The sequence below is a fragment of the Oncorhynchus tshawytscha genome, linkage group LG08 (assembly GCF_018296145.1).
Source record: "Oncorhynchus tshawytscha isolate Ot180627B linkage group LG08, Otsh_v2.0, whole genome shotgun sequence".
Lineage (NCBI taxonomy): Eukaryota > Metazoa > Chordata > Actinopteri > Salmoniformes > Salmonidae > Oncorhynchus > Oncorhynchus tshawytscha.
Window position 1 is genome coordinate 35,456,327 of NC_056436.1, and position 12,015 is coordinate 35,468,341.

Here is a 12,015-nt window from a genome sequence, read left to right on the forward strand (position 1 = left end):
ATTCTCTTTGGTTCAGCCCCCCCATGCCTCTCACACTTCATTTGGCAAAGAACTGCAGCACACTGAAAGAGGTAGTACACTAGGAAAAATTGCCAAAAACTCCCTCACTGTTTTCCATCCTTGCTTCTGGAATTAAGACTGAGAACTGAGATTTTGACTAAACCGCCAGTGAGCAATCTCTTTTTCTCTCTGCTTCTTTTTCTGCTGTGCATGTCCCTATGAAGAATCTCAGCAGACAGAGAAAGCCAGTAACAAGTTACATACAAAATACACTGAATGCATAGTTGTCTTGGGAACATTCCATCTTTTGCCTGAAGTGCACACTTTATATAAAAATACAGTACATCTCACACTGAGCTGCAATATCAAGCGAGTAACACATTCCGACGATAGTACATATCATGTCAGCAGAAACAGCTGAACTCTAAACAACTTAGACACCATTCAAAACTTACCCACTATTCTTGATGCATTACAGGAGAGTCCATGTCTAACATGTTTGCCATAGTAGATGATCCACTCCAAGTTCAGAGTTGGCATAGACCCCCTTTTACACTGGAACTCTACCATCACATTCCAAGCCTGTCATCAGGACACAATGAAAGGTGAATAAAAATGGTGTGTAGCACCGGACCTTCAGCTAGCCACCTCGCCCATATTCGGGGTAGCTCTGTGGGGTTCTGGTTTGGACTGTGAGAGGGTGGGAGGGACCCTGGCCAGAGGGTAGGAGGGACCCTGGCCAGAGGAGGGCGTTCTCTACACTCCTCCTCAATTTGTTTCCCCCTTTTTTGTGTTCACTTACAGGCATTGCGGAGCTTGTTTCAAGGGAAAGGGCTCCTACACACAGGCTGTCACAATAGCCTAATTACACAAGTAATTCAGACACACAGTACATCTTACTCAGTCATGTCGCCATTATTGAAGTTACTTCTTCTATTAATTAAGGTGGTTTCTATAGAGACAGCGCTGTTTTGGCTAAGCCAAATTATGTTCATGGAAAACAATGCAAAGTACCCACATGAAAAAAATACTATAGTATATTATGGTCAAAATACTGTAGTATTGCTATATTTATACACTATAGTACAGTGTTTCTGCAGACTTTACTGTGGTATTCATTGTTGTCTTCTTGCGGACATGACTGTAGTATACTATAGTATTCACTATAGTGTTTTTGCAGACTTGACTGTACTATAGTATTCAATATTTTTGCATACATGACTGTAGTATACTATAGTATTCACTGAAGTGTTTTTGCAGACATGACTGCAATATATTTTAGTATTTACTGTAATGTTTTTGCACACTTTACTGTAGTATTCAATGTCATTTTTTTGCGGACATGGTTGTAGTATATTGTCAGGGCCGGCTTTAGCCTTTTGGTGGCCCTAAGCGAGATTTGTTTGACGGCGGAGAGAAAAATGCACATTTTAAAGTTAATTTCCTGCAATTCTACCAGAGAAAGTTTTAAGCAGGTTTTTTTCCCGGTTCTACACATTTTACTATGACTTATGCAATGTTAATGATATACAATATGAGCAATAGTGAATAACAAAATCAATGGGGGCCCCCTGGAGGTTAGGGACCCTGGGCAATTGCCCGACATTTAATTTTTTCTAGTCCCATGTTTTGTCATGTTATTTTTGGCTCATTTGATCCCATATTCACTTTTTGCTATTTGTACAGCCGGTCCTGGAATCCCCTGAAGCTTGTCTGTGTGTGTTGTACAGCAGATCAACCGACATCTTCGTGTTTGTCAGTTTCCCTTTTAGTTTTTGGTGACATATTGCTTTGTAACGGTTCAGTCTGGACAGTTGGTTTTGTGAGAAGACCTCTTCGGAGTCAAGACGTCCACGACAGAGTCCAGACGACTGCCGTAAAGCGTGTGGATGTCGTAGAGTCAAACAACCGATTCCGTCACGTTCCTGAGAGTCTCCCCTTTTCATATTGGTGATATATTATTCGATATTGGTTTGGGTTTTACAGACCGATTTCATGTCCATTTTCTTGTCTGGATCCTCATGTGTAGAAAAAGTCAGCTTTCGCAAACCCCATGTTATGGAATGGGCGCAAGTAGAAAGAGGGGATTGAGCTGCTGACTCTACAAGAAACGGTAAGTCTCTAGCATAAACACACAGGATGCTATTCAAAATGACTTCAATGATGCTGAAGAGCATCATTTGACTTTATGGTTAACTGGAGTCCCACAGTAGATGCACATCACCACATCACCCTCACTCAAACCCCAATTTTTTATTTATCCAGGCAAGTCAGTTAAGAACAAATTCTTATTTACAATGACAGCCTAGGAACACTGCCTTGTTCAGGGGTAGAACAACAGATTTTTACATTGTCAGCTCAGGGATTTGATCTAGCAACCTTTTGGTTACTGGCCCAACACTCTAACCACTAGTCTACCTGCCACTCAATCAGTTAGTCTTGTAACGGAATAATATTGTGTGACTGGCTAGGAAACAAAGTTTTGGTCCGTGTTTCCCTGGGCACCCTTATTATGGAAGGAAATGTATAAAAGCTCCCCTTGGTCATGTTCCGGTGAGAGCTGTGTGTGTGTGTGTGTGTGTGTGTGTGTGTATGTGTGTGTGTGTGTGTGTGTGTGTGTGTGTGTGTGTGTGTGTGTGTGTGTGTGTGTGTGTGTGTGTGTGTGTGTGTGTGTGTGTGTTGTATGGTGTTGGGTTACTTCTGTGGGCAATCATTTTGTGACCATGCTGTCGTGAAGAAATGGTTGGCGTGTGGTTCATTTGTTCTGAAAAGTATGTGTTGAGTTTTGACCATTAGTGAATGTATTTGTGTGACAATATTCAACATTATGTAAAGCCACTGCAATAATGTCCATTTTGTTTTCAGTTGGTTTGTTTGGAGTGGCTTTGCTGGTTTGAGGTCCAGGCAGTTTATTGGCAGCTCCCTCCAATTAAGTGACTGTCTTTAAGTCAAGTAAATTGTATTTTTAAAATATCTATTGATGTAAATGCAGTGGTTAATGGTTTATTGTTTACCATCAGTAGTGCAGTATTCTTTGTCATCGTTATCAATCATCTTGTGAACTTGGTCAGCTGGATCTCTGTGAAAGCACTGTGGCATTTCAGAAAGCTATCTAGTGGAAATAATTTTGGTGTACTCCTGTTAATGTTATTTCCGTGTCAAACAAGCAAACCTCATCCTCTAAGCTTTAAAAAACCTTTCTTGTTCTTTACCTGCCTCTGTACTGTTTCTCTTTTAATGGGCCTAGAACCTGTCTGGTCCGTTGCATTCCTCAACTGTTGAATTAACTCAGTAGGTGGCATGTCGGGAACCTGTGTCTTATGTTCTGGTTGAGGTGTTCCCCTCATTAAACGGTAGTCTTTTAGATGGCAGGTACAATATACTAGTTATGTCTGCAAAACACTAGTGAATACAACAGCATAATACAGGCATGTCTGCAAAAACACAACAGTAAATATTATAGGCATGAATACTATGAATACTATAGTATACAATACAACATTATTTAGAGCATAGTTTTTTTCATGTGAGTAATGAGTTTAAAATGTACACTGAAGAAAAATATAAATACAACATGAAACAATTTCTAAGATTTTACTGAGTTACAGTTTAAATAAATAAATTAGGCCCTAATCTATAATTCACATGACTGGTAATACATAGATATGCATCTGTTGGTCACAGATAACTTTTTTTTAAGTAGGGGCTTGGATCAGATCAGAAGGGGCGTGGATCAGAACCAGTCAGTATCTGATGTGACCACCATTTTCCTCACGTAGCGCGACACATCTCCTTTGCATAGAGTTGATCAGGCTGTTGATTGAGGCGTGTGGAATGTTGTCCCACTCCTCTTCAATGGTTGTTGCTGGATGTTGGTGGGAACTGGAACATGCGTCGTTCCAGAGCATCCCAAACATGCTCCGTGGGTGACATGTCTGGTGTGTATGCGGGAACTGGGGCTTTTTTTTTTTATTATTATTTTTGAAATTGACCCCCTTTTCATGGTATCCAAATGTTTTAGTAGCTACTATCTTGTCTCATCGCTACAACTCCCGTACGGGCTCGGGAGAGACAAAGGTTGAAAGTCATGCGTCCTCCGAGACAAGGACATCCCTACCGGGCAAGCCCTCCCTAACCCAGACGACACTAGGCCAATTGTGCATCGCCCCAATTGTGCATCGCCCCACGGACCTCCCGGTCACAGCCGGTTACGACAGAGCCTGGGCGCGAACCCAGAGTCTCTGATGGCACAGCTGACGCTGCAGTACAGCGCCCTTAACCACTGCGCCACCCGGGAGGCCCTCGAACTGGGACATTTTCAGCTTCCAGGAATTGTGTACAGATTCTTGGAACATGGGGCCGTGCATTATCATGCTGAAACATGAGGTGATGGCGGCAGATGAATGGCACGACAATGGGCCTCAGGATCTCACCACGGTACTTCTGTGCATTCAAATTGCCATTGATAAAATGCAATTGTGTTCTTTGTCCGTAGCTTATGCCTGCCCATACTGTAACCCCACCGCCACCATGGGGCACTCTGTTCACAATGTTGATATCAGCAAACCGCTTGCACACACAACGCCATACACGTGGTCTGCGGTTGTGAGGTCGGTTGGACGTACTCCGGTTGGAGGCGGTTTAGAGAAATTATCATTAAATTATCTGGCAACAGCTCTGGTGGACATTCCTGCAGTCAGCATGCCAATTGTATGCTCCCTCAACTTGAGACGTGTGGCATTATTGTATGACAAGACTGCACATTTAAGAGTGGCCTTTTATTGTCCCCAGCACAAGGTAAACCTGTGTAAGGATCATGTTTTTTTTATCAGCTTCTTGATATGTCACACCTGTCACACCACACCAAAGGAGAAATGCTCACTAACAAGGATCTAAACACAATTTGTGAAATAATCTTTTTGTGCATATGGAACATTTCTGGGATCTTTTATTTCAGCTCATGAAACATGGGACCAACACTTTACATGTTGTGTTCATATTTTTGTTCAGTGTATTTCCATTGTGGTCCTGTTTCAAACATAGCTGCGTTTACACAGACAACCCAATTCTGTAGTATAGTATTCTACACAGTACACAAGAACATTTTAATGTAAGCACTACATGGTCAAGGATACTAGTGTATAGTATTCTACAGCACAAAATATTATAGTAAGTATTACAAGATCTAGGGATATTACAGTGTGTAGTATAAAATTCTCCAGTATACTTCAACATTCTATAGTAAGCACTACACGATCGAGGGATATTACAGTGTCTAGTATAGAATTCTCCAGTGTTATTATTATAATAAAACTGGAGTGACACCTCAAGCACTGCAATGTAGCGCCTTAGACTGCTGTGCCACTCGGGAGGCCCCAGTATACTCCAGTATTTCCACAAAATTCTTTAGTAAGCTCTAATCAATCGAGGGATACTACAGTGTATAGTATAGAATTCTACAGTATACTACAAAAGTCTATAGTAAGCACTAAACGATCAAAGGATACTACAGTGTGGAATACAGGATTCTACAGTATATTACAGTTTACTACAGAATTCTATAGAAATCTAGAGTAAGTACTCTAGTATTTAATATTTTATGTGGGTAGCCTGTGGTCAATCTCCTAATACCCCTCCCTATAGACAGGAAATGATCTGGTCAGACAGGAAGCTATAAACTCAGTGGTATAGGAGAGAGGACGGTGAGTCTGTCTGCTGTAGTGTCACCTTGGGAGAAGTGGATCAGTGGTCTGCTCGGTGTAAGCTGACGTATAATGGGGAAAACAGATAGGGATGAGCCAGTTCCGCTCCCTGGAGGAGACTCTGTAACGAGTCAGATGTACAGACAGACAGGAACCCTGAAAATGCTTTTCTGAGGTGCTGAACGATATGGTGACCAATTGGATCAGTACAGAGCATGGTTCCCCAACTGAATTTGGCCCACGGGCGATTTTATTCCAGCCGCCAAATTTTCTGAGCAATTGTATTTATTTTGGGGATTTTTTGGGGGGGTGCACATAAAAGACTGTAAAAACACCAGGAAATCAGGCCCAAGTGATCTTAATTTTCTAAATCTGTTGCCAAATATTCCCACGCATAATAAAGAGACACGTGATCATATACAAATTGTATGCAAATGTAGCCAGGTTGGAAATGATTGTTTTAGTCAAATATTATATCTGTTTGGGCTTCTTGTGGTCAATTTGCAGGCTACAAATGATTTGTAATTATGTTCTGGCCCCCGATCATCTGCTCAAGAAAAAAACGTGGCTGCATCTAGTTGATGATCCCTGGGATATAGACAGTAGGCCTAGTACTCTAAACCTTACAGACAAACAAACGTCTATCTTCACCACAACAAACACAATTAAGGGCAATGTAATTCACTATCCCTTAACAGCGAATCATAGTTGACCTCAATACAGAGGATGCGTTGAATTCAAGATTACAGTAGTGAAGATCCTTAGTTTATGCTGTGAGTTTATGAGCATCTGTTCCCCTCAACACCCACTGCAAAGTCAGATTACCACCATGGCTAGCTACTGTACAGAGGATCACCCAGCCTCCACTTGATCTTCATACATACTGTATTAACATGTTCATAAATGATTGACTCCTAAGCAATCAGCACTCTAAAATTACCCTCAAGCAAAGGTCACAGGCAGGATGTCACTGTCAATGGGGCCTACAGCAGCGAGGTCACTTGGGAGAGAAGTCACACCTGACCTTCAGGTGTAAAATAGTGCTCCTATCTCCCTGGAGACCCAGTCAGTCAAGAGGGAGTAACTGTGGTAAAAAAGGCTACTAGAGACCCTGCCAGACCAATCAGAGGTGTAACAATGTCCTCAGGAGCCCCTTTATATGATCTAAGGCCAAGTTAGACTCCAACAAGGAGCAGCATTGACCTTTTAACAACCAGACTATGCTTTAATGGGGTGGAATGGTATCAGCTCTGTTTGGTCATAGATTCAGGATGGTAGGTGTCCAGTTACATTTCTAGTTATTGTAACTTTCATAATGACTTGGTCTATATGTAATTGAAGAGTTTCTTTCCAAAAAGCTATGTATCCATTTTCAGAAAAGTTGGTCAATTAGATTATTTTTTATTTTTAAGAAATTATGAAAGAGATTGGTGTGTTTTTTCAAATATCTAATCAGTTCAATGACAGACATTTGATTTTGTTATTTGTTTAAAATCTATCACTTGATGGTTTCATTTCAGAGAGACAAATAATCAGGTTTTTTTCTCTCAAAATGCTAAATATCCGCCTCACTCTCAGATAAATAAGTAGTACTGCTAGGTTTTACATTCAAATTTAACAAATAACTAAATGTTTAATAAATACCTGTACAAATGATAGATTTGTGACCTCAATATTTAAACCATGTTTAAAAAGAATGAGATCTGTATTTAATACATTTACATTTGACATTTTAGTCATTTAGCAGATGCTCTTATCCAGAGTGACTTACAGTAAGTGCATTCATCTAATGATAGCTACAGTAGGAGAGACAACCACATAACACAGTTAAATAAACATGATACGAACATTCCATTCCAGCTAAACAATGGATATATAGCCTCGGACAAAAAATCCCGGATCCGGGAGAGGGAGTTCCAATAAATAAAAAATCTGAGAACAGTCATATTTTACACACACATGAAGGTACCCATAAGCCATCATTTCTGATGAAAAACACAAATGTGAGAAATTGGTGGATATACTATAGCATTTGTCCTCACAACCTAAACAAGACAAACTCCTGAACTCGCTTGACCACTTCTTCAGGAGCAATCAACAGTGGGTCCCTAAGAAAACAGATTTTCACGGTGGAACAACATTTCAATCATCCTGTGTTTCCCTGAGGAATGTAGATGGAGGCACAACAGCCTGTATGTGTCAGGGGCCTGTGGATTGAAGCTGACGCTGCCTGTCAAAACAAAGCCTTCGACTGTAATCCCTGCTCTTGAGGGGGAAAAGCATTACAGTAAGTGCTCAGCAGGATCTATACAGTATGGCCCAATCCCAAATCAACCCCTAGACCCTAGGCCCTATGCACTTGTGGATATCGGAGAGGACTTGATGGGTCTTAGCAAATTGCTTACACCTATCAAATCCTCTTAGATATCCACAGGTGAATATGCCGTAGGGTCTAGGGATTGATTTGGGATTAGGCATACTTCTCATTGGCATTGTGTTAACAGAAGGGCACTAGAAGCGAGGATAAGCAAGGTTGAGCTACTTTAATTTTAGAGCACCCAATGTGTGGAACACAAGGCGGTGTCGTTTTGATCACAATGGCGGCTAGTGGTATTAAATGCCTATCTTATGAATACTTGTGTCAACCACAGCAACTGGCTTCTATTTCTTCATTCACAACATACTATATGTGTAATAGAGTGAGTGTAAATATAGTACACTGTATCACTGAAAATCTGTGGTTTTATATAAAGATAACACTCGAGAATCGGAGATATTTCTTCCTTTAATCATGCACATACTTTTCTATACCAAATAAAGATTTTCTCTTCCCCTCTGAGTGAGTGATTAGGGCTGTTGGCTATAAGTCGTGAGTATAGTTCGTAACCCTTTCTCTCCAAATTCCTTCAGTAGTCTGGTGTATGACCCGATAGGTGTTTTCGTTTTTCTCCTTTCACACTCACACAATTTAGTGAGATATCTGAATGAACAGGTGTGAGATGGATGGACATTCCTCCCACCTCGCACTGACAGATGGAAACATGAAAACAGTGATGACCCTCTACCTGGCATGGGAGTGTGTGTGACTCAAGGCCAGGGGAATGTGGGCTCAGCCAGTGCTGATAGGAGAGTTAAAACACACAGCTGTTGGCACTAAGAGGAGGTTGTGGAGGGCAGGCTGAACACTGGCCAACCAGGACAACGAAACAACCTGGCAGAGAAGGTCACCGCTAACACCTACAGTAAGATAAACTGGAGGAACAGTAGACCTACCTAGTGAAACCTGTAAACCTGTTAACTCCAACAACCATCTCAGGTTTGGATTAAACCGTTATAGTTCATATACGCCTTCCATGCTTTTAGAATTAAAGTCTCTGTTCACTCATACTGTGCAAACTGTACATAGCTAGTACTCGATGAAGCCCCCCCGCTGACTTTATCTGCTTCCCTAAGGGGGGTTAATGTGTAAGGGCCTTACAGTAAGGCTTTCATCAGACCGTCTGAAGGTTCATTAAAGGGAGATCCTGGGGTTGTTATCTCTCTCCAACTGAGAATGGAACAAGTTGTCTGGGGTTGTGCATGCTTAGGGTCAACCTCAGTCAGGTGTCAATCAAACACAACATGGGCAAATGTCAGGTTCAAGTCCGTTGTAATGAACACAATCAATGTACAGTACTTCATCGCCATCTCCTTTTCTCCTCTATCTCCCTCCTTCTCTGGGGCTTCTTCCACTGTCTGATGGCGGCTCTTCTGACAGTGATGTAGCCTTCACGGTATGTCTCCTGAGTTGTCCAATAGAAGCGAAGGGGAAAGGGCTGTGAAAGGGGCTGTGGAGCAGTGAGAGTACAGTGGTGTGGGAGATGCTGTTTGATGTTTTATAGCTTATGAAACGCAGCTGGGGCTCCACTCTGGCCTGTGGCCTGCAGATGACTTGGTGTGGGGAACATATACACACACACACTGGTGCACGCACACACACGTGCACGCACACAGGTTGACTGTATACAGTACACACTTGCACACACACACACACTCACGCAAAAACACAGCTTAGTTCTAGCACATCATTTATAAACCTGAGTAAATGGTCCGTGTCCAGAGGAGGCTAGTACTGCACAGGAACCCTTAGCACAAGAGAACAGTTAACACTGTGCAAGGGCCCTTTATACTGCTGCTGGAGCCAAAGGAACTGCGTGGATTTATGTGCATAGAGGTTTTCCATGCGTCCATTGAGCACAGGGCCAAGGGCAAGTCGCTGCACTGGGAAGAAACAAGTCTGCTAAAGTGAGCTGGCCCTCTGTCTTTACAGGTCCTGGCCATTTGATAGGTGTCATACAGTATAAACCATGATGATCAGTGTCAATGGGAGTCACAGAGTTGGGTCATGGTGAGGTACTGCCTAGTACACACTGGTCAGATGAACTCACTCATCCCTCTGTGTGAGTAGTTTAATCAGCTAGCAGGTCTCACAGGGATGGGGCCTCTCTCTCTCTCATGCATGTTTGATCCCTTGGTGATGGGCAATGTTGCCTCATCACTAACTCCGTTTTTTACCTTTATTTAACAAGGCAAGTCAGATAAGAATAAATTTGTATTCTCAATGACAGCCTAGGATCAGCGGGCTAACTGCCTTATTCAGAGGCAGAACGACAGATTTTTACCTTGTCAGCTCAGGGATTCGATCTTGCAACCTTTCGGTTACTAGCCAACACTCTAACCACTAGGCTACCTGCTGCCCCTTATGCCTAAAACCTTTTCTTACTTCGATTCTTTCAGTTTTGGGTCCCCCCAAAAATGTACTTATATATAATAATATAGGCCATTTGGCTGAGGCTTTTATCCAGAGCGAATTACAATCATGCGTGCATACATTTGACTTATGGGTGGTGCGGGAATTGAAGGCAATATCCTGTCTACAGAGCCCATCCCCTTTTCTCATCCTCTCACCTCTCTCTCTCCTGCTCCAGTAGGTTAGTGAAGTCGTCACTCTTGCTCATGTAGTCAGTGTGTTTGCGTTTCTCATTGTCCAGCTCGTGCACGGTGCGCCGGTGACACTTCTCAACCAATAGAAGCTGTTCCAGCATGCGCCGGTACGTGTCCTTGTGTTTCTCCTGTAGATGATCCAGCTGAGACACACACACACAACACAGAATCTTATGAGACTGTTACTCTGAGAGTCAGCCACTGCACTTAAGTCTTGCTGACCTATGCATCCTAACTTTAAAACTAAGAAATTGTTAGAATAATGCAAAAAAATATGAAATAAATAATAATCTTCAACCAGATTTGTCTGTATGAAGAAAGAAAAAAACAATACTACAGTCAATAAATGTTATAAGCACTTCCTAAGGTTAATAAGTATCTGTCAGTAGGTGACTAACTTCAGCCATTGGCCTCGGGTAGACATTGTCATTGTGTGTCCGGATGGTGGTGAGAAGGCTGTCTCTCTGTAAGGCCTGGAGGGCTGTGGTAGGAACTGCAGAACCATAGTGGGACTCCAGAGTCTTCCGTGTCTTCTCAGTCTTCAGCACACAGATAACATCCTCCATTGCCTGGGGGTTGCACAAATAAAAAACGAACAATGTTAGTACTCTGGAAAAAAACGTGCAATTGTTTATTAGGAACTTCTTTAGCCCACCAAAGGACAACTCTTCCAAGTCCTTAATTGCATGTTATAAAACAGCATTTAGACAGGTTTTCTCTGTGTTAGTACCAACATCAGCCACTAGAGAGAGCTGTAATGTAGAGAAATTGTAAATAAATTGTGATTTTGGACTATAGTATTGTGAGGGTTTACAATAAAATCATGGCAATACGTTCCACCTAGTGGATAATACAAGTAAACAACATCCCAGCTGACAAGATTTGTGGTCCAACCCACATGTAGCTATAGATCTATGTACAATATGAGCGTATGGTAGTTTATCAAAATGAGTGAGACTCACCTGAACCTCACATTCCATGACACCTAGCAGCCTCAGAAGGTCCTCTTTAGTAAAGTTGATGATTCCCAGTCTTTGGTCACTAGTCCCTGAGCTGTCCTCAGTTGACTTCTCTATGTCAGAGACCACCAACCCCTCCACTTCCTCATTGTTTGGTTGAACTTTGACCTTTAGGCTCTTTATAGGTGCATGCAGATTTACTTCCTCTTCTTGGTTTATGTCATGCATTGCCTGGGGAACCCTCAGTACTCCATTGGCCGGGCTTTCCACCCCACTGCTCTTGGATCTCATCCTCTACCCGTGCAGAGAAAAATAACATAGGAAATCATATTTTAATCCTGTGCTTTGCTCTACCTGTGCAGCAATGAATA

The 12,015-nt window shown here is 42.1% G+C and overlaps 1 protein-coding gene across 1 annotated transcript in view; it reads right to left on the minus strand.

Annotated features, from left to right (window-relative positions):
* Positions 1-12,015, minus strand: part of LOC112255743 (filamin-A-interacting protein 1-like) — a 32,304-nt gene that overhangs the window by 4,640 nt on the left and 15,649 nt on the right. Inside the window, exons 2-4 of the mRNA XM_042325468.1 lie at positions 11,648-11,938; positions 11,084-11,254; positions 10,650-10,828 (exon numbers count right to left, since the gene is read on the minus strand). Of these exons, the coding sequence (XP_042181402.1) occupies positions 10,650-10,828; positions 11,084-11,254; positions 11,648-11,935 (638 nt within the window). The 5' untranslated portion in view covers positions 11,936-11,938. The remainder of the gene's footprint in view (positions 1-10,649; positions 10,829-11,083; positions 11,255-11,647; positions 11,939-12,015) is intronic.